Genomic DNA, 27,923 nt, shown 5'->3' with positions numbered 1-27,923 from the left:
GGGCATCATTTCCCAGGTGGTGTGTTTTTCTAGCTTTTGGCCGTATACTCAAGAGGGAGTCAGGGGCACCTTCAGGTCCCCTAAGCAAGAATGCTATTGTTTCCTGAGCCTTCAAATGACACACTTCTTAAGAGGAGTAAGTATCTGACCAATTTCCATTGGCTCATCTCTACTTTCTTGTCCTTGCAGTATTTTTGGCCAGAGGTGAGAAATGCACTCACGCTATGCCTTTATGTAATCACAATTTTTTTTTTTAACTATAGCGTATGACGCACACGGCCTTATCACCTGGGGCGCTTGTCACTTTAAGATCATGTTTGTCTGGCCACTGTGAAAGCAAACGGATTGTAAAGGTTTGTTTTGTTATGTGCATATGAGCATTAAGAATGACACAATATCTAATATGATCTTAAATACACCTGACCACCCGTTTTTTTTTGTGGGCCGTGGGAAAAGATTGAAAGTATCTTTGGACATGTTCCATACAAGAAGCTCAAGTTCAGCCGACCTTGCACAGCTTTAACAATAGATTGGATAACTTTATTCATCCCGTATTCGGGGAAATTTCGTTGTCACAGTAGCAAGAGGGTGAGGATGCAGAAATAGGAAAGACATTTTAGACATAAATAGATAGTTAATAAGTAAGTTCATAAATAAATACATATATATATTTATATATATATATATATATATATATATATATATATACATACACATATACATTTACATACACATACATACACATATACATACATACACATATACATACAAATACATACATATACATACACATACAAATACATACACATATACATACATACACATATACATACATATACATACACATACAAATACATACATATACATACACATATACATATACATACACATATACATATACATACACATATACATACAAATACATACATATACATACACATATACATACACATATACATATACATACACATATACATATACATACACATATACATACACATATACATATACATACACATATACATACACATATACATACACATACATATACATATACATATACATATACATACACATACATACACATATACATATACATTGACGGTTCAGTCATCATTTTTTGAGCAACAAATACAACATATATGCGAGAAAATACAGTATACATAGATTTATCTAATAAAAATGAGTTTAATAGTGATATCTTTAATGTCCACTTGAAGGCAGTACGCCACCACATTTAGTCCTTCAAATAGAGCCCTTTTAAAAAAATATATTAACCAGTCATCTATGAAATAATGAACACAACAACAACCAATTATAATACATCCCCTAATTCTAACAGATTATTAAATACTTTTATTTTTTATGTACATATTTACACACTCCTGTGTGAAATATTTAACAAAACACTATAGTCATCCAGTCCATTTACTCTCCACCTCGAATGGATTAGACATCTAACGCCGTCAATGAGCCATCAATTCTATCGTCTCCATTTTGTGTCTGTGGTTGCATTCAATTGCACCAAACAAATAAGGCCAAATGTTGGGCTAATGACGTTAATATTGACAAATCCCTGTGCATTATTCATACCCAAACAATGCAAACACTAGCAGGTGGCAGAAAGCTTTTGGAAAGAAATACTTTTTTTTCAGTGGTCATTCTTCATACGGAATTAAATAGATTGAGTAAAAAGGAGAGTTTTTTTTCCTTTTCCTCCCCCCTCCCAAGCCGACGTCCTTCCTTTTCATCTCAGACTTGTTTTTCCTTGGTTTCCCAGTATCCGCCGCACCTCGGCGTACCTTTAAATAACAGTAAACCTGAAAATTGCCTCCCCTTTTCGACCCTACGCTTCACGCATGGCGTTCTAACTTCATTAAAATGAAGCGCCATATCCACATTTCCTTTTGAAGCCAGCACATTGCCGTCATAATAACTCTCCTTGCGTCCAGTCATGCGACAGCAAAGACAATTTCTGCAGAGAAGAACATGTCGTCACCTAACATTTGTTTTACCGCAGACAAAGTGTTCCTAACGAGGCATTAGGTATTACCATATTTTTGGGGAAAGTGGAGTACCAGGTTTTAACAAAAAGTGCTTGGAGTTGTTGAAAAACTCTGCAGTGGGGAACGGCAAAGTGACAAATCTTGAAATTTGACGTGTACTTTATTTTTAGAACGCTTCTGTCTCTCGCATTTCAAACAGTTGGAAGTATGGCAGCAAACAAAAAGGCCATGCAGAGAGTGATTAACACTGCCCAGAAGATTGTTGGCTGCACTCTGCCCTCACTGGAAGACATTGGCAGCCCTCGTAAACATTATCGGGGACCCATACCACCTTGGTCACAATCTGTTCCAGCGACTGCCCTCTGGCAAACGCTATAGGTCTCACAAAGTATGGACAAATAGGCTTAAGGACAGTTTTTTTTCCCCCTACACTCACTGAAGCACTCACTACTACAGTCACCTCTAGAGCCAGGCATTGTTGATGTTTTGCATTTTTTTTGTATAAAATCTTGCATTGGGGAGGAGCTATATGATGGAAGATTTTGTAAACTAAGATGGCATCTGCATATTTAACAGTATTGTTTCAGTTCAGGCGTTTGTGTTGTTTTAATATCCGACAGTGGTGTTTTTTTGTTTTTGGTTTTCTGTTTTTTCCATATATAAGGCGCACTGGATTATAAGGCGCACTGTCTATTTTGGAGAAAATGTAAGACTTTTAAGTGCGCGTTGTAGTCGTGAAAACACGGTAAGTGAGGGTGATGCGATGTCTATATAACAGCAAAATGCCAAATTAGGAGTCCGAAATTATCACATATTTGGGTCTTGCCGGAAAAACGCACCTTATGGAGAAGCACTACTAATTTCGTCACATGCAGTTTCTGGGTATGATGACAATTAGGCTTTTGTCAAGTCAATGATGATGACAAAGCCTATGTCCGATTATTATTAGTTGACAGCGTGGCGTCGTCATCGGAAAGGCTGCCCGATTGTCAATAAGCCGTCACCGAGATTCTGCCTGGGAAGACGGACACCATGGCCTTCCCCTTTGATGGTCGGCACCATGGAAACATCCACCCAATCGTCTGTCACGCTGCCCTGGGTGGAAAGCCCATAATTACCGGAGCTTTGTGATTAGACTGGAGTCAGTAATAAGGCATCAAGCCTTTTTCTCACGTGGCATTCGGCCAATGAAACGTACTCGTCTTTCTGCAAGGACAATTTTAATAGATTTTTCTCTCCCTCCTCTTTCTCAATAGACATCGTCGGTTTGAGCTAAAAAGCAGAAAAGCAGAGAGTTAGCGCATTTTATGGCATATTATCCGCCTTTGAGTATACGCTGTACTTTTAAAATTGGGTTCAATTTGTGGAATTTGACCATTTTTGTCTTTTGTCATCGCTAGGTAAGATGGCGGCGCCCTAAACGAGCAACAGCAGGCACAAGTAAGTGCCTTTTTTTGTTTTTTTTTTATGAAAAATATTTTTTTTTTCTTGAATTTCATTCATAGACATCAAAATTAATTTGTCTTGCGTCATATTGTTTCGTCATTGCCATTTCATGGATGTCAATTCTAATTTATTCACATATAAGCCGTACCCTCGATTCAGTCTTTCTGTTTTTCCGACAAAAACGTCGTAAATGTGAGAAAATACGATAATTTACAGAGCTTGAAATGAATTGTACTCATTTAAGAAGGCCATCTGCCTTTTGACATCCTATTCCATCCAATTCTATTTGTTCTGCCAGTATCCATCTGACCCTCATGTTGTTCCATCCCAAAACATTAGCCAAAACAGAGCCATCATTCTGTCCTTTTCCTCTCTAGACTCTAAAACCACATCATGCGACCTACTGTGTAAATAATGAGGCTGCAGGAGGGAAATGGGGGGAAAAGGCATTTTCAAGGGCAGGCATGTTTAATTGCTATGATGCTATCTTTAATAGGAGAAATCCTCCCTGAAAAGACACGATTAAATGTATATAATAGGCTTCACTCCAGCAGGTCAGGGGAATTGCATTGCATGGCAGGGTTGTTTATCACTTTGGCTCATCTCTGCAGGATCACTTTGACTTGTGCTAACGGCAGCATCATTCCTTTTCAAGGGGAAAGCGTGGTTACCATTTTTTGTTCAAGTCTGCTAGAGCACTGCAGTTATTGCATGAAAAAAATCAGGATTTATTAACGTATCTAAGTTATACTTGCTCATAATCTGCACAGTTAAAACTTTAGCCTTGAAATGGTGGCTTGAATATTGACTATTTTCATATTCTATTATATTCTCATTCAAATGAATGGATAGCTATTTGAAAAAGAGATGGTTAGGTTAAAAATCCTCCCTTTTTTCAACTTCTTTATATTGAAAAATGCATTTCTTTTTAAAAAAACTGCAAAAATATTCTAAATTCAAAAGGGAGCAAACTCTTTTTATTCTTTGGGAAAAAACAATATGGGTCATCTAAATATAGTCCAATTACAGTATATTTCTAGCTAAAATGTTATTACATAAGCAGATTGGTCCCCAGACGTTTCGTCGAACGGACATTTGGTCGCCGGTTTCATTTGCTCTCAAAATTATAATCATGAGAGAGAGAGTTTACTATTGAAAGCGATAAACCAAGTAATCTCTCGCTCTCAAAATTATAATAATGAGAGAGAGAACTATCCGTTCGACCAAACGTCTGTTCGACCAAATGTCCGTCGACCAAACATCCAGGTACCGGGAAAAAAACAGTATGGGTCATCTAAATATAGTCCAATTACAGTATATTTCTACCTAAAATATTAATACATAAGCCAATTACTCAACTGATGATAAAAATAATCGTTTATTAGTTGCCTATTAGACTGAAATTTGCATATTCACCCCTTGGATCAAGTGGATAGTTGTCCATCTCCCTTTGATTGGCTGACCACCAACTCAAAATGTGTCGTTAACTGTAATTACTTCTTCCGACGACCCCTGTGAGGATTAACACTACAGAAAATGAATGAATGAATGGTTGCCAAATGAGAAAAAAATAGAAACATTGCCACGTGCTGTATGTAACAAAGACAAATATTGCTGAATTTAAAAAGTTGGACTTAATTGCAGCAGTCGCCTGCATTTATGGTTTGGGCAGTGTTATGACTTATGACTCACTTACTCACTCGCTCACTCACTCACTGGCGTGAGTGCGTGCAATGTTGTGCAGCTCTGGCTCCCCCCCATCGTCCGTCCGTCCCCTCCCTCTGGCGTCACTCACGCAACTCGACCTGCAGGTGAACAGTTCATATGCAGCTTCCCTCTTCCCATCGCCACTTGCGCACATTGGCGCACACTCGCCATCCATTCATCCATCCATCCATGCATCCATTCAGTCAGACCCACCCCTGGGCTGTCTGCTTTTCAGGCAACACACACAATGGCGCTCCCCTCCGAAAAGACCCGCCGCGCTGAGCTTTGAGGTCCACAAAAAAAAGAGGATTGCGCTCCTTGGATGGCGAGGTTATCATTGGACGAGAGGATGACCGTTGTTTAAACGGGAGGCAGCGTCGTGGGCGTCAAGGTGAGCGCTCAGCTTGTTTATCCTTTGTCAATATCATGTGGAGTTGTAGAAAGCATCCCTCGTGTATTGTTTGGTTTGATAGGACTGGTAGCAGGATTTTGGGAAAAGACTTTAAACTTGACACTTTAGTGACTTTTGTTAAATTCAAGTCTTATGAAATTATAATGCTGGATAGTTTTAAGGTAATCAGTCATTGTACATTGTGTGCTCTCCTTGGATATAATAGGAAATAATGCCATTTTAAAGATTACTATTCAAATGTGTTAATTCATAGTAGTATTAATACGTAGTACTTTAATTGGATTAACGTATTTTTATGACTATAAGGTGGACTTAAAAGTCTTACATTTTCTCCAAATTAAACAGGGCGTCTTATAATCCAGTGTGATTTATACATGGAAAAAAAATGTGTCATTGACTTATAATGTGTGTAAATACGGTACTCTATGATCGTAATCATTTCATTTGGTCTTGTCATAATGCTGAAAGTCCATTTTGTTTTCCTTAAATATTGTTCAGAACATAATTTTACTAAATAGAACATTTTCTGTGAAACAACTTGCCAGAATTGCTAATCCTACACATTATATACTAAACTTTCCTGTACAAAGTGTACCTGAATAAACACCTGCACTAAACATGAGTTAAGCATTAAAACAAAATAAATAACAGTTAACCTTTTTTTCCTATGATATGTCCACTAAATTCTTTTTAAACGCATTTGGCGCCATTAATTAATAAAACTCTTAAAATGAACACCAAATGGCACAAATTGTCTGCTTGTATACATTGACTTTTCACTAGTATTTATGTATATTAAAGTATTTTACCACTTCCAAAACTCAACCTAAAGAAACCCATCCATCACCAAAATTCTTTCCATTCACATGAATCCAATATTTAATTAATAAATGACCTCATTGGATGCCAATAACCCCCCAAAAATGGCATTGGTTTCAATGCACTTTACAGTTAAAAATAGATTTAATGCCTATAACTGTGCCTAATACTGTCAATCATAGTCAAATAGTAAAGTAGGCCAAATATAGTAATCAATACAAGACTAATACTATCAAAATAAAGACTGTTCTTTGTGATTCCTCCTCAGCTTTCTATCCACACGTTGGACATGTGCAAGCCACGTGAGACGGCAAGTTGATACTCGTCCCTGAGGGAAAAAAACAGGATGTGTCCAAGTGCGCTCCATCTCCCGCGCCGAAGCAGCGGCGTCCATCCCATGGCTGCCGCTTTGCTACTCTCCCTTTGTCTGGGCTTCCCGCCGTGGGCATTGGCGTGCCCTCCCGGTTGCATTTGCGCCAGCGATATCGTCTCCTGCAGCGGCTGCAATCTGTCAACGCTGCCCCCCGACCTACCGGACTACGCGGCACGCTTAGACCTCAGCCATAATTCCCTAAGCGCCCTTCCCGTTGATTGGACGCCACGGCCTTTTCGCCGGCTGGCTGTGCTTCTCCTAGGCCGCAATCGCATCGGACAAATCGAGGCTGACGCCTTCGCCGCCACACCTCGTCTTCTACACTTGGATCTTTCATCTAACCGACTATTGCGTCTCAATGCGTCTATCTTTAGCCGCCTGGCTGAGTTAAAAGAGCTTCTGTTGTTCGGTAACCAGATTTCCCAGATCGATCCTAACGCCTTTGTCGGCGTACGCAGTCTGGTCAAACTCTACTTGTCTGGGAACATTTTGACATCACTCCCGGTTATTCTCCCGGACGGAGGGGGTCCGCTCAACCTGACCTTTCTAGACGTGTCCTCTAACAGAATCGCCAGGGTGGACGTCAACACGCTGCTCGACCTGAGCCGACAAGGTGGAATTTATTTGCAGGGAAACCCACTAATCTGCAACTGTGCTTTACTCGGTCTACTCCAGTACTGGACTTGGCGAGAGTACCTCCCTTTCTTGGACTTTAAAGACGACTACAAGTGCAAGGATGACATGGCGTTCGCGTTAAATTGCAGCATGGACGAGGAACTTCCCGTCCAGGTGGGAAGCTACCAAGTGGATCCTGGAAAAGGGTTGCGTTTGCCATGTCCTGGCTTCTCCTCGTCCCTTCCCAGAGATCCATCAGTTTTCTGGGTGACCCCCACTACAGTGTTGAATTTGTCAGAGCACGATCCAGACTCTCACCTGGTTGTCCTCCCTAACGGCGGTCTGGAGATACGAGGGGCACTAACGGAGGATTCCGGCGTCTACGTATGCGTGGCGGCGCGTCTCCGCCCCGGAGCGTCCCCGGAAGTCCACGTGGTAGTGGGAAACGTGAGTTCCCTCCCCGCTAGCGGTTTAGTCCATCGTGGTGGAGGCGAGCATTTCAACACGGCTTTCACCACCTTGGCGTCCTGTGTGGTGAGCATCATACTGGTCCTCCTCTACTTGTACTTGACGCCATGCCGGTGTAGGGAAAACCGAGGCGGCGCCTCCAGAGGATGCGGCGGGCGGGCTATTATCCTCTGCTCGGACCCCAGGGATGTGGAGTCGGGTCAGCGACGCGCCAATGGGAAAAGGGTAGCGTTTTTAGAGCCACAAATGGAGGATTGTGATAGTGCTGCCGCAAAGTCACCGGTCATCAACGCAAGTCTTGCCATTACTGAGGGAATACTTAAAAACGGAAGTGGGACAGCGGGACAAGGCCTCACAGACACCAGGCTTATTGTATAACACCCTAAACGTCCTGAAATTCCATCCAAAAGACTAACTTCTAATTTTTTTTGCGACAAATACAGCGTATATGCGAGAAAATACTGTAAGTTCAGGTGGCAAAACAAACTGAATGAAGCTTTTATTGTCAAGTCTGACTGAATACTATTGCTCATTTCTTGACAACCTCTGATACTCTATTGGCCTGTTTTTTGAGAGTTGGTATATTGTAGCAATTGATTCCAACAAAAGCAACTATTTCATTGTGATGAATTCTTTCAATCATGAACATTTGTAGATGTACAATAGTGTAATGTTTAGTTCCATGTCATAATACCAACCCTACAACCACAATGGAGTATGCACATTTTCGCATGCATTGTGTGTATCATGTTTTAAAAAAAAAAATGGCTAGCTAAGGTCATCATTTCGCTTAAGAAATATCCTAAATACTAAACCGAGAAAGTACAGTGTTCCCTCGCTACTTCGCGGTTCAGCCACCGCGGACTCAGAGCTTCGCGGATTGTTTTGGGAAAAAAAAAAATACAAATATTACATTGTGACAACATATTTTACAGTTTTTTTTGTTGTAACATGAATTTTACTCTCTCTACCCGTATTCTATATGGTATACTGTATACAGGGGGATAAAAAAATGAAACAAAAAAAAATTAAACAAAAAAAATCCTAAAAAAAAATATATTTTTTAATTAAATTCAAATTAAGCATTTTTGAAGGGGAATCCCTACTTCACGGAAATTAACTTATCGCGGGTGTTCCCGGTCCCCATTAACCGCGATGACCGAGGGAACACTGTATACTACATGCAACATTTGTCTTTTGTATTGAAAAGTGGGATGATGTGTCCAATTTTCCCATTTTTCCAGTCACTCTTTGTACTGTTTTCAGTATTGGAAGGATTGACCCTTAGCGAATAGAAAGGTGCCAGAGTGAAGTGCCATTCAGGTCGTGTCGGTGTCAACCAATGAGGAAGGTGTGACCTACATTCTCCCTTTGTTTGATATTTTTAGATGTGTGCTGTCGTTTCCAAGGTGCCAAGAAGCTTGTCCTTGCTTCTGCACGTAGTATGACATTGTCTAGTTTTCCTGTTTCATTACAATTAACATGCGTCTTCTTTCATTGCTTCATATTGCACATTTTGCAAATAAAAAGCTTGACTTTTTAGCACTCTTGCATTGTTTGTATGCTATGTTTCATCTATTTTGGATGATATAAATGAAAAGTCCTGTTACATCAGAAGGCTTTAAAACAGAGCAAATAACCTCTTAGTGAGTCAGCAGATCGCAATTTACCCAAAAATCCTCTTAAAGGCCTTTTCATTTGATAGTGGAAAAGTGAAACGTGAAAGCTAGTCTTTTTTTTTGAAACATTTGACATGACTATGCCGTCCTTTCAGAAGCAGAGTGGACATGAAGATACTTTTCCAGAAAGGACGAGGAAATTGGCTGTTGTTGAATGGAGGCGGATTTCTGACGGATCTATTTGGGACCAATCTGGAAATATCACTCTCAAGGTGTTTTTCACATCTTAACACGTTCAGGTTTAACTCTTTCACTGCATTTGACATCCACGTTTGACTATAATTTGTATTTGCTGTACTATAAAATAGCTATTATAAGATTACACAACCACATTTTAATGAGGGGTCGTGACATGAGGTTAGATCAAGGGTGGGCAAACTTTTCGGCCCAGGGGGGACCACATTGACTTTAAAAATTTGACAGATGGGCCGGGTCAGCACAAGATACGATACATATAAAAAAGTGCATCCGTTAACAGTACATATGAAAAATAAACAGAAAAATAGGACTAAAGTATTAACATACTCATCACTAATCATTGAAGTAAAAAGTATAAATACAAATATATACAAATACACACACACATGGTGTCATCATATAAGTGAGTTTGCTTTTCCACTAAAAGATCCTGATTACATAAACACAGCACGGTCTTGATCTCAATCCAGTCCCGCCAATATGAAAAGACATGACTTCTTATCGTTCATCTGCTTTCATAACGGACAGCCTGGAAAGTCTCTGCTTGCCCTGGCTCGCCCGCAGATCTTACAAAGATGAAATTCATTTCTCAGCAAAGAACATGTCAAACATAATCGCACGCCTGCAAGTACATTTCATATAAACGTGCCTTATAGAGTCTCTACTTGACGTTATAAAATTGCTCCGGCAATTTCACAGACATTGTGCCTGTGTTTATTTGGCCAATCCCACTGAGCGCCTCCTATTCTCCACCTGCTTTCCCCACATTTTTATTGAATGCCAGTCACCTCCATTCATTGGTCTGCTAACATTTACCAATATATAATAATAATCGGACATAGGCTTTGTCATCATCATCAACAACAACATTGACCTAATTGCCATCATAACCAGAAACTACGTATGACGAAATTGGTAGTGCTTCTCCATAAGATCCGTTTTTTTCAGGAAAAGACCCAAATAAAAAAAAAAAAAACTATATATACATATAGCAAGAGGGTGAGTATGCAGAAATAGGAAAGGCATTTTTATATTTTATATATATATATATATATATATATATATATATATATATATATATATATATATATATATATATATATATATATATATATATATATATATATATATATATATATATATATATATATATATATATATATATATATATATATATATATATATATATATATATATATATATATATATATATATATATATATATACATATACATATACATATACATATACATATACATATACATATACATATACATATATATATATATATATATATATATATATATATATATATATATATATATATATATATATATATATATATATATATATATATATATATATATATATATATATATATAGATATAGATATAGATATAGATATAGATATAGATATAGATATATATATATATATATATATATATATATATATATATATATATATATATATATATATATATATATATATATATATATATATATATATATATATATATATATAGATATATATATATAGATATATATATAGATATATATATAGATATATATATAGATATAGATATATAGATATAGATATATCTATATATACTCATGATTTTTTACTTTCCCGGGCCACACAAAATGATGCAGTGGGCCAGATTTGGCCCCCGGGCCGCCACTTTGACACATGTAGGTTAGATGACAAGACAGTGCTTGGCTTTAATGAATCTTGATTTGATCAATATTCACTCCAAAGCATTCATCTTCACAGCGCCTGGGCTAAAATGTAATAATTTCCTGAAGGGTAGTAATTCAACTGTTGGTGAAAGTTTAATGAAAGCATCGGTCGTGTTGCTAAAATAGCAACATTAATGGAAGTGCGTTCAGTTTAATGGTAGCATTTGGCAAATGGCTCCTTCTGTTTAATTAACTTGACTTTTGTGTTTCACCTTCTTCTGAGTGCCTTTGGCCCCCAAATACGTTATAAAAAAAGAGATTTACCTTCTTGTACTCAGAACAAGTCATTATTTTATTCATTTCATCCATTCCAGCGGGAATCGAGCCCACGCCTGGCCACATTCAAGTCAGGTAAGTGAACCACTACACCATTAAGCGGCTTATAACTATTTTAATAGACGACTAATTATTATCTTTATTTTTGTGATATGTTGACTCATCGGTTGATATATAAACTATATCATTCATTCATTTTCTGAACCGTTTCATCTTATCATCTTAACAAGGACCGCGTGGGGTGCTGGAGCATCTATCAAGGCTACTCGAGTCTAAACTGGCCCGTCAAAGCATGTAAAAGGTAAGATGGCAGCACCCTGCGCGAGCAAAGGCAGTTTTTTGACAGTTTCCTGCATGACAAGTCTAATTTATGCGCATATAAACCATAACCTTGATTTAATCATTTTTTGTTTTATAGCCGCTATCTTATTTTAAAATTACATTTTAATATTTCTTAATACATTCCTTTTTACTTTACTTTCTACTTAATACTTTTTACTTTAATGATGAGTGATGGGTATGTTAATACTTTAGTCCTTTTTTCTGTTTATATTTCATATGTACTGTTAACGGATGCACTTTTTTATTTGTATCATAAATTTTTTAAGTCAATATGGCCCCCCCAGGCCCAAAAGTTTGCCCACCCCTAATCTAACCTCATCGTTAAGATGTTATTATCTTATCTCAATGCACTCCAATGCATCTAGGAACAAATTGAAGCTCACAAAATGATATTATCTGGCAACCTGGTGCATATAGATATCATTGATTTACCACATCTTAATAGGGAAAACTGCAATGTCGGTTTGAGCTCAAAATGTCCAGTTTTTATAAATCCTGACTGGATTTTCAAGACTTTGGCATTTGAAAGTGTGCACCATGCTATCTTATAACATTGTGCATGCCTGCAAACATTCCTCTAAGGCCCTTTGTTCCTTGACATTTAAGAAGGAAGCCTTTCTGTGTTTCATTTCCGATGTTTGCAGAAGAAGGCTCTTCGAAATGCACGTGATCCATATGTGGTGGTAAGTGACCAATGAGAGACGGACAGGATTAATTCCATGGCTCAGATGGGAAGCTTGGCTTTGTGCCGGCAAACAAAACCGTCCGTGTTTGATTGGAGGTTTTTGCTGCACGTGTTTTTATTACCTTCAACACTTAAGATCATATATCCGTGAAATTCTGCTGATTCACCAACTATTTAAAAGTGAAATACAAGCTAATGTAGTGGAATGACATCAAATATTTTATTGACTATTGCCAAAGAGATGCATTTAATATTATATAGTTGTTTTGTTCAATTTATGGACTGTAATTGAATCATTTAAGCACAATGTTTATGTTGAAACTAAGTAAGTACTTTAACTCATTAATAGCCATGGTGGTTTTCCGAAGAAGAATTAATAATTCCTTATTCAACCTGAGTTAATACCTCATAAAATGCAAAATATGTATTACAAATGATAGACATTTGTTAGTAGGTGTCAAAGTGGCGGCCCGGGGGCTAAATCTGGCCCGCCGCATCATATTGTGTGGCCCAAGAAAGTAAACTTTCTGTTTTAGGATCAAATTAAAATAAAAAGTATAGATGTATATTAAATTCCCTGATTTTCCCCCTTTTAAATCAATAATTGTCATTTTTCCTGTGTTTATAGTTCAAAAATCATTTTATAAAATCTAAAAATATATTTTTAAAAAGCTAAAATAAAAGGGAAAGTAAATCATGAGTGCCGACTTTCTGTTTTAGGATCAAATTAAAATGAAGAGTATAGATGTATATTAAATTCCCTGATTTTCCCCCTTTTAAATCAATAATTGTCATTTTTCCTGTGTTTATAGTTCAAAAATAATTTTATAAAATCTAAAAATATATTTTAAAAAAGCTAAAATAAAAGGGAAAGTTAATCATGAGTGCTGACTTTCTATTTTAGGATCAAATTAAAATGAAGAGTATAGCTGTATATTAAATTTCCTGATTTTCCCCCCTTTTAGATCAATAATTGTAATTTTTTAATCCATCTTTTCTTAGTTTTTAATTCAGAAATCATTTTTAAAATATATTGAAATAATAAAATAAACATTGTTTTACATCTATAAAAAAAAACTGAATATTCAGGTCTTCTAATCCAGTTCTTTCAATCCATTTAAAAAAAAATCTAAATATTATATCTAAAATGCTCCGGCCCACATGAAATCAAGTTGACGTTAATCACTGCTAACTTATCTCTGTCAAAATGATGACACACCAGACCACCCAATCGATGGGGCATAATTTCTGAGACCAACAGATCACGGTATTTGTCGCACAGTCTCAGTCATCTGAAGTCAAATCCCCCCCGCTGACTTTATTGCTCCGATGGTCACCCCTTCACATCCACTTGTTTCTCAATCTGCCAAAATGTTGGATATTGCAGAAATGTCCCATATTATCCTCCCCTGACAGCCTTATATAAATCCTACTCGTGTGTGTCCGTTATAATCCTCTTAAGGGTGGAAAGGGGGTGGCCTTAATGGCAAACAAAACAGTTTGCCTTCACTGTCCTCTACTTTTAATAATCAAAATGGAATTTTCACAAGCACCACATGGAAGAGTAATCCTTAAAAAAATGACATTTTGCTCTTTTTAAACTGTCACTTGCGATTGATAGATGTTGCTCGGATTAATATTAACACGTGTGAACGCTGTTATTGTTAAAAAAACTGCTTTTTGATGTATAAAAGTGTGTGTTTGTGACCCTTTTAGGATATGAAAAGGTGAATTTGATTGACAGGTCGGGTTTTTATGTTAAGTGTATTTTTTGGGATGAAATGGCTGATGAAGTGTTTTTGTGTGATTTAAAGTTATGTAATCTAGTGCAAGTGAAATGCAGTTAATGATATGTTTATTGGAAAAAATTGTTTTTGGGAGAAAATATTGGACTACATTTTTTTTATTATTATTATTTTTTTTGGTAGCTATGTTTTCTAACGCTCTCTGCTGGTTATGCAAGGGAATATTATCCAACTCATTTAGTATTTTAGTTTGGCCTTTTTTTGTCCTACACTAAAGTCCATTCAACAAATATTGACACATATTGTTGCAAAACCTTTTTTTTCCTAATCAAATAAGAAATCCCCATTTTATAGGAACAAAATCCAATACATTCCCACAAAAACTATCACTTTTTTATTCAATAATACATTTTATAGCAAACTAAATTGGACTTTTATGTCCATTAATGACAATGAAATGTGATCCATGACTAAAAACCACTAGGAAAGATAGTTTATCAATATTATTTGTGATATCATCCATTTTTGAGTCTTTTCAGTCATGTTTAGGTCCATTTTTTAAGTCAAAATAGTGTCTTTAGTATGAAAAAAGGGGTCAAAGTTGTCACTTTGCAAGCTTTCTGCTGTTTACAATGCATAATGACAGGCACTGTTACTCGGTACTTACGCCCAACCCTGAAGCCACTGAACAAGGTCCTCTAGATAGTTTACTCATTGCCACTAACTACCTGCCCCTTCAGATGAACTATTTTGTCCCAAAATGAACTGAATGTTGACTAAAAAAAAAGAAGCAAAGGCACAGCTGTCTACAACCAAAAAAAAGGGAGAAAAATTCAAGGAACCTCATGTGGTGTGAGCATAAAAAACAAACTTCCCGGGAACTTTAATGAGGGGCTTTGAGGGGATTCTCTCCTGAGGTTAAATTCTAAACTACACAGGCTTGGACAAGAAGAGAAAACGGAAAGTTTCGTCATTAGTGAGGTTAGTAAGAGTTACTAACTTTTGTTATTAATAATGCATGGAAAGGAAATGTCTTTGTATACAGCTGTTAGGACAATATATGTATAAATATGAGAAGAAATGTAGCTTCAAATATGTTTAAGTCAATCACATATTTGTCTGAGATTTTTGGGGATCTTTGATAGTGCTTTTGATAACTCCAAAAAAGGTAAATTTGATGTTATAATGCCTTTAAAAAACAATTATTCACTCAAGATAAATTCTGCTTCAACGTGTGATTAGATTAACAACAGTTGAGTGGTTTAGAAATGCATTGTTTGGGTAGAATTCAGTCATTATTTTGGAGCTTTTTTTGGCCTTATTTGGAATATCAAAAATATCCATATGTTTGTGTTTTGAATTTATATTTTTCATCTTGAAAATGTCATGTTTTCAGAGTTGCATTTGCTTGACAAATGGGAATCATGGAGAACCAGAACTCTACTCAGGGGTTTGCCAGCTTTGCCGTTTCTCGTTGGGAGTTGACCCCAAAACTATCAGCGTATGGTCAGTACAGATGCTCCTCTACTTACGAATATTCAAGTTACGAACAAACAGTACATATGAACATGTCTGCAAATTGCGTTTATGTCGAAAAATGTTCGTAAGTGCGCTGTGAGAGCTCAGCTCACCCAGCATTTTATTTGAAACCAAAGTGGCAATAATAAAGAAGCTTGATGTGCGTGAGAAAGTGGTGAGAGTTGCACGGGAATACAACTTGAAACGTCAGTACCATTTATAAACAGAAAGATCGAGCAAATATTGAACGTTGCACAAAGGTTTGCAAATCAATTGAATGATGCCATGCAGTGCTACCACTTCATTTATGATGAAAAAAAGAAGTAAACTGTGCAATCGTCATTAGATTGCTTCTTTCGGACAGTTTCTAGTAAATCTCTCTCCATCTCTAATGTATATATACAGTACTGTATGTATTATCTCCATTTATTAAATGTTTTTTTAAGTACAAACCAATGCTGGTTACTTATACAAACCTTAAACATACAAATGCACTTATATTAACCTTCAATATACTTATATCGGCCCTAAACAATAATTAAAATTCAAAATATAGCACTGAATCATCTTTAATTTGAACAATTTCAACTTATGAACAATTTTAACTTCTGAACAATGTCAACTTATGAACTATTTCAACTTATGAACTATTTCAACTTATGAACTATTTCAACTTATGAACAATTTCAACTTATGAACTATTTCAACTTATGAACAATTTCAACTTATGAACTATTTCAACTTATGAACAATTTCAACTTATGAACTATTTCAACTTATGAACAATTTCAACTTATGAACTATTTCAACTTATGAACTATTTCAACTTATGAACAAGCGCCCGGAACCTAACTCGTAAATTGGGGAGCGTCTGTATAATCATTTTATCCTTTTATTTTACTTTGAAAGAATGACTTTTAAAAAAAATGTAAATGTCATCTTTGTTTGTTCTCCCCCAACAGAAAACAACGTTATTATCATACTCGGCGTGTTGACGTTTGCTCTACAGCTGTGTTTGGCTCTACTTATCATGCGGCGCTGTATGAATACGGACAAAAAGGTCCGAGTAGCCCGACACATTTTGGTGGAACATGACACGGGTGAGTGTTTCATCCACAGACGTTAAACAAAAATTTAAACTAAAAGCTTCCCTTTTATTGCCCAAAGAATCTTCATCCCAAAAGCAAGATCTTTTCAGACAGACTCCGAAACGGTGGTCCGAAGACTATTTGTCTTCTGTAACGGGAGAAGAATGCCATATGAGTGCAATGGCCAAAAATTATCACCTGGGACCATCCATATACTGGGACCTGGTTCAGTACTAATGACAAAAAAAGCTGAAGCAAAAAAACGTAGTTACCAGCTGTAATTGAAAGTGTGGTATATTGTATTTTACAGACTTTGTGTGTGCTTATGTGAAGCAATACTGACTGAATCATTTTGTATGCAAGATAGTGTGAAACTTTCTTAAATAAATTAAGCATTGAATATTCCATTTTTTATAGATCTAAAGAAATGTTTATTATAGCTTTTTAAATATATGTTTAGATTTTACAAAATGTTTTTGAACTAAAAACACAAAAAAATGGATTAAAAATGACAATTATTGATTTAAAAGGGGGAAAATCAGGAAATTTAATATACTTCTATATTCTTTATTTTAAATATATTGCTTCTTTTTCCCTTCTTTCAACTGGGAAATCAGACAATCTTTGTTTTTCATTATCTATCATCACTATATGATATTGCTATCAATATTTATACCTGCATTCCCACATTCATCATTTTTTAAAGTTATTATTCTGACAAAAAGCTTCAATTTTTTCATGATCATGGTGATCTTTATTTGATAAACTCCAGAAGTTGGTGGTTTTCATTTTTATATATTTTTTGTAGCATGCACTCTTTAAAACAACCAAAAGGTGGCGGTCATGTATTCAAAACACAAAACAACAGCGAAGAAAACCTCGGCACATGTAATTTACTTCCTGTTTACAACCAACGCATGTCAATCAGCGGAGTGTTTTGCGGCTGTGGTGCACAGGATGGCAATGATGGACTTTGAAAACACGCAATCGTATTATTTTGGAGATATTGGTAGGTATAAAATCAAACCACAAATATTGCTTTATTGAGCAAAATTGCATGTGTTAATGTAGTCATCTAGTCTGCTTAAGGCAGTGCAGGTTTTACTGATTTGATCCAAATGTTTGTCCACTAGTCGAAAAGAATGAAGAGGTAAATGCACTGTAAAAACAATGAAATACTAATAAATATTTTATTTTTTGCAATTAACTCATAGTCTTTCGTTGATGTTGATGATCCGATCTTCCATTTTTGAGAACAGGGTATAGTATGCATTTGAGATTCCTATTTTAACCGTGCAGGTTGTTGGTGCGAGAGAACCGATGTCCACAAGGCGGCGTCGTTGGGTCAGGTTTGGCGTCTGCAGCATCTTATTGAGGGGGGTGCGTCTGTCAACGTGGTGGCCGTGGATTCTATGACTCCCCTACACGAGGCTTGCATCCATGGTCAGTTTCAGTGTGCACAATTGCTGCTGGATGCGGGAGCACAGGTAAGAAAAGTTCTCCCTGGCACAAGTACGAATACAGTAGATCATGTGTCAAAGTGGCGGCCCGGGGGCCCTAATCTGGCCTGCTGCATCATTTTGTGTGGCCTGGGAAAGTAAATCATGAGTGCAGACTTTCTGTTTTAGGATCAAATTCAAATGAAGGGTATAGATGTATCTTCAATTTTCTGATGTTCCCCCTTTTAAATCAATAATTGTAATTATTTATAGTGATGTACGATCAAAACTTTGTCCTTTAATGCATTTTAGGTTGATGCGAGAAATGTGGACGGCAACACTCCTCTGTGCGAAGCTTGCGCCGTGGGCAGTCTAGATTGCGTGAAGCTACTGCTGGAGAGAGGCGCCAAGGTCAACCCTTCATTGACCTCTCGGACGGCCTCACCGCTTCACGAGGCCTGCATGAGAGGTGAGCACTTTTGTTTTGCAAGCCTGCCACTTTAGAGTCTTCTAATGGAGTAAAAATCCTGGCAGGCAACTCGGAATGTGTGAAGCTCCTGATTGCCGAGGGGGCTTCCCTGGAGGCTTACGATCTTTACCGCGGAACGCCACTGCACGTCGCGTGTAATGATCAACATGCAAATTGTGTCAAAGAGCTGCTCAATGCGGGTAAGTGTCACACTAGTTGTTTCTCCATGTGAAAAATGGGGGAAAAAACAGTGTAGGAAAAATGTTTTTAAATAAGTTATATTTTGGCAGAATGGCGAAGGTTCAATCTCTAGTGCACTGGTGTCAAAGTGGCGGCCCGGGGGCCAAATCTGGCCCGCCGCATATTTTATGGGGTCCGAGAAAGTCAATCATGAGTGCCGACTTTTTGTTTTAAGATCAAATTAAAATGAAGAGTACAGATGTATATTACATTTCCTGATTGTCCCCATTTTAAATCAATAATTGTTATTTTTTAATCCATTTTCCGGTGTTTTTAGTTCAAAAATCCTTTTGTAAAATCTAAAAAGATATAAAAAAGCTAGAATAAACATTGTTTTAGATCTATAAGATCAATGCAGTGACTTATGAGATGTTCTATATATGTTTATGTATATTTTACATTTTTTATTTGAATACTATTCATGATTGTATTGAATTTAATGGTATTTTTTCAGGCGCCAACGTGAATGCCGTCCGGCTGCACCGCACGGCGCTCCACCTCGCCGCCAAGGGGGCGCAAGTAGAAATGATCGAGACCCTCATGGAGTTCGGAGCCAACGTTTACGCCCGAGATAAACACGACAAAAAACCTATTGATTTGGCCACACCGGGTTCTCCAGTTGCTTCCTGCCTGCACTCCTATGAAGGTACCCCTCCACAAAATGTATTCAACCAAAAACAAGTACTGTAGTGACATAACGTTGCAACCAGATGGCGCACAATAGCCAACCTAATGAGTTTTCCTCTTTTTATATACAATTTTTTTATATTCTGCAGCCAACCCTCTGAATCTTCAGCAACTCAGCAGATTAGCAGTGCGGCGTAAAGTTGGCACCAGAAGCCTTAAGGTCGTAGGTCAACTCCAGATACCGAAGCTCATTATCGGCTACCTTCGCTACGAATGATGATGATGATGATGATGGTCTTAAGAAAAACAACTGGAAGCTCCTAAAGAAACAAAGCTCCACATGAATCCAGTAGTTGCACATGGTAGTTAGATAATTGTCTGTTTATGTCGTTGATTTATTTAACTTTGACTGTAAGAAAAAGTTGGAGAGGCTGCCAGCCTTCCTAATCAATATAAATTGGATGTCCATCGGCATCAATGACAGCTAGAGTTAAAGTAGAAAGACTTTTATTTTTAAACCCACAGATTAAGTCATGTACTTTTGCACATGAACATTACACAAAACAGTTTCCTATACACCAGATTCAATCCCTAGTGCACTGGTGTCAAAGTGGCGGCCCGGGGGCCATATATGGCCCTTCGGATCATTTTGTGCGGCCCGAGAAAGTAAATCATGAGTGGCGACTTTCTTTTTTAGGATCAAATTCAAATGAAGAGTATAGATCTATATTATATTTCCTGATTTTCCCCCTTTTAGATCAATAATTGTCATTTTTTAATCATTTTTTTCTGTGTTTTTAGTTCAAAAAGTTATTTTGTCAAATCTAAAAATATATATAAAAAAGCTAAAATCAAATTCAAATGAAGAGTTTAGATGTATATTATATTTCCTGATTTCCCACTTTTAAATCAATAATTCAAATTTTTAAATCATTTTTTGTGTGTTTTTAGTTCAAAAATCTTGTAAATTCTAAAAATATATAAAAAATATTTTCTGTTTTCCACTATAATATGAAACATAATGATTAAAAGTGATTTTCCTTAACTAAGAAAGAAAAGTTCAAATAAACATTGTTTTAGATCTATAAAAAAATGGAATAGTTAGGGCTTTTAATCCAGTTGTTTTATTCCAATTGTGTTTGATGGCTTTAAATGCATTTGACTATGAAAAAGATAACATTATTAGGTGTTTGCTACACAGATAATGAAGATACATGGAGGATTATCAGGAAAAAAAAGCATCCCCTTTTGTGATGGAAACAACAATTCCCAAATATTATGGTATGTAAATTCTCCAGGTTTTGTCAAATAAGATCCATTGATATTACCCAGATGCTTCCATTTGTTTGCTCCACTCCGTTTTTTATTAGACATAGAGTTGACCGTTGCGTGCCTATTTATTCTTCCAAAAACAGTCAAGCACTAATTTTAGAACAGCGATTTAGGAAGTTGTTTAAACGCCTCGATCCTTGTCTTTGTTGACATGACCTCCTTCAAGAGGGTCTTTTGTAACCGGCCCAAATAGGCCACGTTGCATTTTTAGAACACTGAATATTTACTGATATTCTATTTTTAGCTCCTCCTGTTTTTTGGTCAAATTCCACCATATGTTTTACTTCAATGTACCTTGCCATAGGGCTAAAAAAAGTAGAAAGTTGTCATTTAAAAGTACATTTTTATATGCGTTCGGGTGTAAATTCAAACCTTATCTGTATTACCTCCAAATACGCTCATAAGACTTGTTAAATAAGGAAAATCTTTTTGCTTCAAATCTGAGGTGGATAACAAGGAAGGTATGTGAGGAATTTCAGTAAGGTGAAAAATACTTCAACAGTGGGGGGTTGGGGAGGTCTAAAGATTTGGTCTTACAATTTAAAGTTGCATTATTTTTTGATTCAGGGAAGATGTAAAACAATATAACATGTGTCAAATCTCTATTTTGTATTCATTTTTAATAGAGCTGCGGGACTGGAGTGGGACAATATTAGGCCTTGGAAAATAAATCATTTTTGCGCCAAATATTAATTTGTGTTGCTTAATAAATTCATTATAGTTTTGCCCCACCCCCCAAAAAATATTGATTTTTGGATATTAGAATCTGACGTGGATTTTTTTGACATTTTATATGATTTTTATGATATTTTTTTGGGGGGGTGATACATTCTTTTGGTGAAATGTGCTTTTACTTTATTTACTATTACCTAAAAATGTCAAAAAATCTATGTCAGGTTCTAATATCCAAAAATCTATATTTTTTGGGGGTGTGTGATTAAAATAAATGAAGTATTTACTTAATTTTTAGCACAAAAAGGATTATTTTTTTGGTGATTTACTGTATTTATAGTGCTTTTACGTTATTTACAATACCTAAAAATGTCAAAAATTGACATCAGATTCTAATATCTATCTAAATCCCCTCAAACAGATCCCTAATTTATGATAATTGACCAAAAATGTATTTTAAATATGTTGTCCTCAATGTTGAATTCAGCTGAACTGTACGACGGGGTCCTATATGTACTCATAAAATATGTTTTGGACTCTTTCTGATTGTAGTAGTTGATCTTTAAAACACAATGTCTTGTAAAAACATAAAGTTGGCGTGTTGAAGATATTTTTTCTCCCCTTTTTTTCATATGTTGACTTGGATTGCAAGTAAGCTACTGTACTGTTTTTCTTGCAGGGAGCCTGCTGTGCTTTAAGGAAGAAGTAAGCATCAAGTAAGTACAGGTTATGTAATATATTTATGTAACTGAACGCATACACCCCAGTGTTGTTACCTTTAGAGCTCACTGGCACATTCGCAGGGATTTTCTGCACACTCGGCCTTCACGTTGGTATTTGATTGTTCTAGGGCACATGTGTCAAAGTGGCGGCCCGGGGGCCAAATCTGGCCCGCCGCATCATTTTGTGTGGCCTGGGAAAGTAAATTATGAGTGCTGATTTTCTGTTTTAGGGTGAAATTAAAGGAAGAGGATAGATGGATATTAAATTTTGTAATTTTTTTTCCTCCTTTTCAATAAATAATTGTCATTTTTTAATCATTTTTTCACAGTTTTTAGTTCAAAAATCATTTAGTATAATATAAAAATATATATAAAAAAGCTAAAATAAACATTGTTTTAGATCTATAAAAAAATTGAATATTCAGGGCTTATGAAATGATTTTTGAACTAAAAACACAAAAAAAATGTTTCAAAAATTACAATTATGGGTTTAAAAAGGGGAAAATCAGGAAAAATAATATACATCTATAATCTTCATTTCAATTTGATCCTAAAACAGAAAGTCGGCACTCATGATTGACTTTCCAGGGCTACACAAAATGATGTGGCGGACCAGATTTGGCCCCCGGGCCGCCACTTTGACACACCTGTTCCAAGGAACAAAAAAAAGTACTTTTATACTTGCATTGATTGAAGGGACAATAACTGAATAGAAAATGTAATTAGGTGATACATATTAATGACTACTTATTATCCAAATCAACAGTCAATCGTACCTCCACAAAAAAACGATAGAATGGCGACCAGTCACTGTTTAGGCTCAAAGCAGCTTCTGTAAAATGTGCTTGCTTATCCGTGCAACCTGCTGCTTTTGCACCAAACTGTAAAAAAAAACACAACTAGGAGGTCTTCCTCAGAGTACCGTGAACTGGGATGGGAGGAGGACTGTGGGGGGGGACTGAGGGGGACTGAGGGGGGTCCATCTTGGCAGAAAGTAAAGAGCAGATTGCTTGTGTTGATTGGAGGCCCTGCACAGACAGGAACCGGGAGGCTTTTGTTTGGGGATCAGGAGATAAACAGTGAGCTGAATGCCGTGATGGTCCACTGCTACCCCCTCGAAAAAACTGACAACCCCCCCACCCCCGTAAAAATGAGCTGCAGATGTGCACAATCTATAACAGTGACTCATTTTTATATACATGCTCATACAGTATAACCTTAAAAATAATGACCTAACTTGGACATTTTTTTTGTATTTAGATTATGAAAGTGTATATATATATTTTTTTTTTTTAATCCAAACACATGGTCTACATCACGTGTCAAAGTGGTGGTCCGGGGGCCAAATGTGGCCCGCCGAATCATTTTTTGTGGCCCGGGAAAGTCAATCATGAGTGGCAACTTTGTGTTTTTTAGGATCAAATTCAAATGAAGAGTATAGATGTATAGTAAATTTTGTGATGTACCCCCTTTTAAATCTATAATTGTCATTTTTTAATCATTTTTTTCAGTTTTTTATTCAAAAATCATTGTGTAAAATATAAAAATATATTTTAAAAAGCTAAAATAAACATCCTTTTAGATCTATAAATAACGGAATATTCAGGGCTTTTAATCCAGTTAATTTAATCCATTTATTTAAAAAAAAATCTGAATATTATATCTAAAATGGTCCGGCCCACATGAAATCGAGTTGACCTTAAAGCGGCTCTTAACCATAAAACGGACACACATAAAAAAATTAAAAAAAACGCACACATAAATTGGGGACATGTTTTTTTTTTCCAAGAAAGAACCTCCAACTCCCCATTTTGGGGATTTGGCTAGTCTACAATGCAAATGAAGAAAAAAATACAGTTCAATTCAGGTCTGCAGACTTTCCATTTGTGCATAGCATTGCAGTACTTATGACGGCAGATGCTGGCTCAGCATTTTCATGAGTTATTCTCATGAAATTTAATTGAATTTATACGTCAACCACATTTAAAACAGACTTTTGCACGACAATCTCACATTCCACTAATTAGGATACAGTATGTGATGTCCATTATGGATACGATGGATGTCTTTCCAGCAAGTCTGTGAACTTACTAACCCTCCCCCTATAGTACTCTTAGAAGTACAGAATGTTCCACAGGTATTAAATACCACAAGATGGACGCTTGTTCTGCTAACCTGGTCTAAAAAAAAAAAAAAAAAAGTATGTTAGTAGAAGGAAAGAATGGAAAAGTAGGTTGCCACGCCTACTCATAAAATCAGCAACCTCTTCATTATATTACATAAAACTTTCTTTATTGCCCGATGGGATGTTTCTGATTGGCTAGTTTTGTGTTGGGACAAAAAGAAGCATAGCTGTGGTATCTGTGATGATGATTACATTGTTTTATGATGTTATTGAATATGTGATTGTTAGATAACTGGTAGGTAAGACACGCCCTAAATAGGTCAATGTTTTGGTTTTTATTCCACCTGTAAAGGTTGTGTGTAAAGGTGTTCAAATTCCGTCGAGAGATAAAAATGTTTGGGGGATTTTGTGAAGTTAAGACACTAATTAGTCGGATTTAAAGGTGCAGTAAAAGCCCACTTTAACATTTTGTAAAGATTTGTTTCAATGGTGTCGGACTCGGGTTGGTTCGCAGGCTGCATTAATGTCAACTTGATTTTATGTGGGCGGGATTATTTTAGATGTAATATTTAGATTTTTTATTTTTATAAATGGATTAAATTAACCTAAGTAAAGGCCCTGAATATGCCATTTTTATATAGATCTAAAACAATGTTTATTTTAGCTATTTTTAATATATTTTTAGATTTTACAAAAGGATTTTTGAACTAAAAACAGAAAAAATGGATTAAAAAATGACAATTATTGATTTAAGAGGGGAAAAATCAGGAAATTTAATAATCTATACTCTTCATTTTAATTTGATCCTAAAACAGAAAGTCACCACTCATGATTGACTTTCCCGGGCCACTCAAAATGATGCTGCGGGCCAGATTTGGCCCCCGGGCCGCCACTTTGACACATGTCCTTTACAATATTGATTTTACACTATATTTAGTACCATTTATTCTGTATTTGTGCATGCAAGATTAAGAAAATTGACTTTTTAAACAACAATCTTTAATACTGACTGAAAACTAATATATTTATTTCTTATTTTTTAGAGTACGCAACAAAAATGGCTACGAATGATTGACATTTCTTCAAGCACATTCCAAAACATGCAAGGTAAGGTGTATTTTTTGATTGCGTCATTTAAAAATGTTTTAATATCATTAATTAACATGACTAGCCGTCACAAAAGTATTTTGCTATGACATAATGATCATAAATCCACTGTTGTGCAGAATGAGGTGAGTTTTTGATTGACAGCTGACATATTGGGGCTATGTTAGTTATTTGAAAACATTTTAATAGCATTTTTTTTATATTATCCTCATGCCACGCAGTTTCAAGTTAGATTTAAGGACCACAGAATTCAAAGAAAATTAATTATATTCTTTGTTTGTTATCCAAAATAGAGAAATATAAAAATGACATCAATATCATAATATTTGCTGTTTTTAAATTCAAACAAAAGTGCATTTAAAACGCAATATTTCCAGCTTTATTTCTTTATCCTTTCTTCTCATTGAAAAAAATCAAAATACAAATAAATATCAAGTAAAAATATTATGTGTATAATGACCAAAGAGCTTATTCACTCTTTTTAAAGAAATCGTAAAATATATATTAAGAGAAGATTTTCCAAGGACAAAATCTAGGTCAATTATGTGATAAAAAAACAAAAATCCTCTATAATATGCAAATATAAAGTTAGTTAAATGCCACAGTCCCGAATAAAAGTATAAATGACGACGTGGCCTGCCGCAAAAAGATTATTTTGACGCGTCTTTGCACTTTCCACGCTGTAAAAAGTTGGAAAATCGCGACGGATAAGAAAGCCAGACTGCCATTATACTGGAAAGCCTCCATACCACTGCAATTAACCTACTTTTAGTAGCGCTCCAATGGCACAAATGTCGGGGTACACAAAACGTATGTAGAAAGTACAAATGCAATGTTTACAATTAGAATGCGACTGCAAGAGGCCAAAATCCTCCCTCAGGATATTGAGTCATGTCTAGAAAGCGTACGTCTGCAAAGGCAATTGAGATGGCGCTGAAAGATGCTTCCAAAATATCAAATGGTGCAGTCAATAGGCTGCAATTTTCCATTTTGGGGTTCTGTGGAAGGCGGAGGGTGTAGGAGGGGGTTTGGGGGGGATGTCGGGGGTGTCGGATGTCTGGGACCAGGGGCTAGCCGCTAGATGCTCGGAAAGCTGGCATATGTAACAAGAGATGGCAAATGTGTTTTCATTTAAAAGTGGAATAATGCAGATGACCGGTCGGCTCTTTGCGTTTTTGAAGGGGACCCTAAAATGTTTAGAAGCTCAAGACCACGTGTGTCAAAGTGGCGGTTCGGGGGCTAAATCTGGCCCGCCGCGTCATTTTGTGTGGCCCGGGAAAGTTAAGCATGAGTGCCGACTTTCTGCTTTAGGATCAAATTAAAATGAAGAGTATAGATGTATATTACATTTTCTGAGTTTGTCCCTTTTAAATCAATCATTGTAATTTTTTGATCAATTTGTTGTGTTTTTAGGTCAAAAATTATTTTGTAAAATCTAAAAATATATTTAGAAAAAGCTTAAATAAACATTGTTCTAGATCAGGGGTCGGGAACCTTTTTTTGACAAAGAGAGCCATAAACAATCTATATTTTCAAACATTATTCCTTGAGAGCCATACTCAGAATTTAAAAGTCAAAATACATAAAAATGTGAGCCTTTATTATTCATTTCACCACTTGGAAAGTAAGAAAAAAAGTCTGAATTCTTTTGAGAACATTATTTCACTGTTGCTAATCAATGAGTATCAATGAGAAGATGCATGCATAAGACTCTAATGAAGAAAAAATATGATTTAAAAAGCCCACATAAGCCATATACACCCATCAAATAAGCCACATATGCCTCCCGAGCCATAAGTTCCCTACCCCTGTTCTAGATCTATAAAAAACTGAATATTCAGGGCTTTTAATCCAGTTCTTTTAATCCATTTATTAAAAAAACATCTAAATATTATATCTAAAATGGTCCGGCCCACATAAAATCGAGTTGACCTTAACGTAGCCCGCGAACCAACCCGAGTCTGACACCCTTGCTCTAGTCTAGACTGGTCTTTCCCGACCTTTGAGTTAAAAAAAAAAAATGGCGTCAAAACAGGGGCGCGCCCACTTTTCATCTCCACAAATCAATTATTATAG

General features: G+C 36.3%; 3 protein-coding genes and 1 long non-coding RNA gene across 5 annotated transcripts in view; all 4 read left to right on the top strand.

Moving 5' to 3' along the window:
* Positions 1 to 5,252: 5,252 nt before the first annotated feature.
* Positions 5,253 to 8,741, top strand: LOC144181504 (amphoterin-induced protein 2-like). The gene is made up of 2 exons (XM_077710047.1): positions 5,253 to 5,550; positions 6,659 to 8,741. The coding sequence occupies exon 2, from the start codon at positions 6,737 to 6,739 to the stop codon at positions 8,222 to 8,224; it is 1,488 nt and encodes a 495-aa protein (XP_077566173.1). The 5' UTR covers positions 5,253 to 5,550; positions 6,659 to 6,736; the 3' UTR covers positions 8,225 to 8,741.
* Positions 8,742 to 8,913: 172 nt separating this feature from the next.
* On the top strand, positions 8,914 to 12,272 carry LOC144181507 (uncharacterized). Its single transcript, XR_013324686.1, has 4 exons — positions 8,914 to 9,197; positions 9,624 to 9,737; positions 11,775 to 11,811; positions 11,967 to 12,272. It is a non-coding gene; the product is annotated as an uncharacterized LOC144181507 (long non-coding RNA).
* A 2,643-nt stretch (positions 12,273 to 14,915) lies between these two features.
* LOC144181505 (uncharacterized) lies at positions 14,916 to 17,530 on the top strand. The gene is made up of 3 exons (XM_077710048.1): positions 14,916 to 16,014; positions 16,989 to 17,126; positions 17,194 to 17,530. Exons 1-3 carry the CDS (start codon positions 15,924 to 15,926, stop codon positions 17,349 to 17,351), a joined length of 387 nt encoding a protein of 128 aa, XP_077566174.1. The 5' UTR covers positions 14,916 to 15,923; the 3' UTR covers positions 17,352 to 17,530.
* A 174-nt stretch (positions 17,531 to 17,704) lies between these two features.
* Positions 17,705 to 27,923, top strand: part of asb13a.2 (ankyrin repeat and SOCS box containing 13a, tandem duplicate 2) — a 40,802-nt gene continuing 30,583 nt past the window's right edge. The window contains exons 1-6 of one of the 2 annotated variants that reach the window (XM_077709849.1): positions 17,705 to 18,123; positions 18,414 to 18,601; positions 18,866 to 19,022; positions 19,088 to 19,222; positions 19,717 to 19,908; positions 20,039 to 20,690. In XM_077709849.1, the coding sequence (XP_077565975.1) occupies positions 17,958 to 18,123; positions 18,414 to 18,601; positions 18,866 to 19,022; positions 19,088 to 19,222; positions 19,717 to 19,908; positions 20,039 to 20,166 (966 nt within the window). In that variant the 5' untranslated portion in view covers positions 17,705 to 17,957 and the 3' untranslated portion in view covers positions 20,167 to 20,690. Of the gene's footprint in view, positions 18,124 to 18,413; positions 18,602 to 18,865; positions 19,023 to 19,087; positions 19,223 to 19,716; positions 19,909 to 20,038; positions 20,691 to 21,090; positions 21,171 to 22,572; positions 22,610 to 25,783; positions 25,848 to 27,923 lie in introns of those variants that run through there. The other variant, XR_013324676.1, reaches the window with a different exon arrangement.

The sequence above is a fragment of the Stigmatopora nigra genome, chromosome 23 (genome assembly GCF_051989575.1).
Source record: "Stigmatopora nigra isolate UIUO_SnigA chromosome 23, RoL_Snig_1.1, whole genome shotgun sequence".
Lineage (NCBI taxonomy): Eukaryota > Metazoa > Chordata > Actinopteri > Syngnathiformes > Syngnathidae > Stigmatopora > Stigmatopora nigra.
Note: the sequence above shows the minus strand (reverse complement) of the source record. Positions and strands in the feature narration are given on the sequence as shown.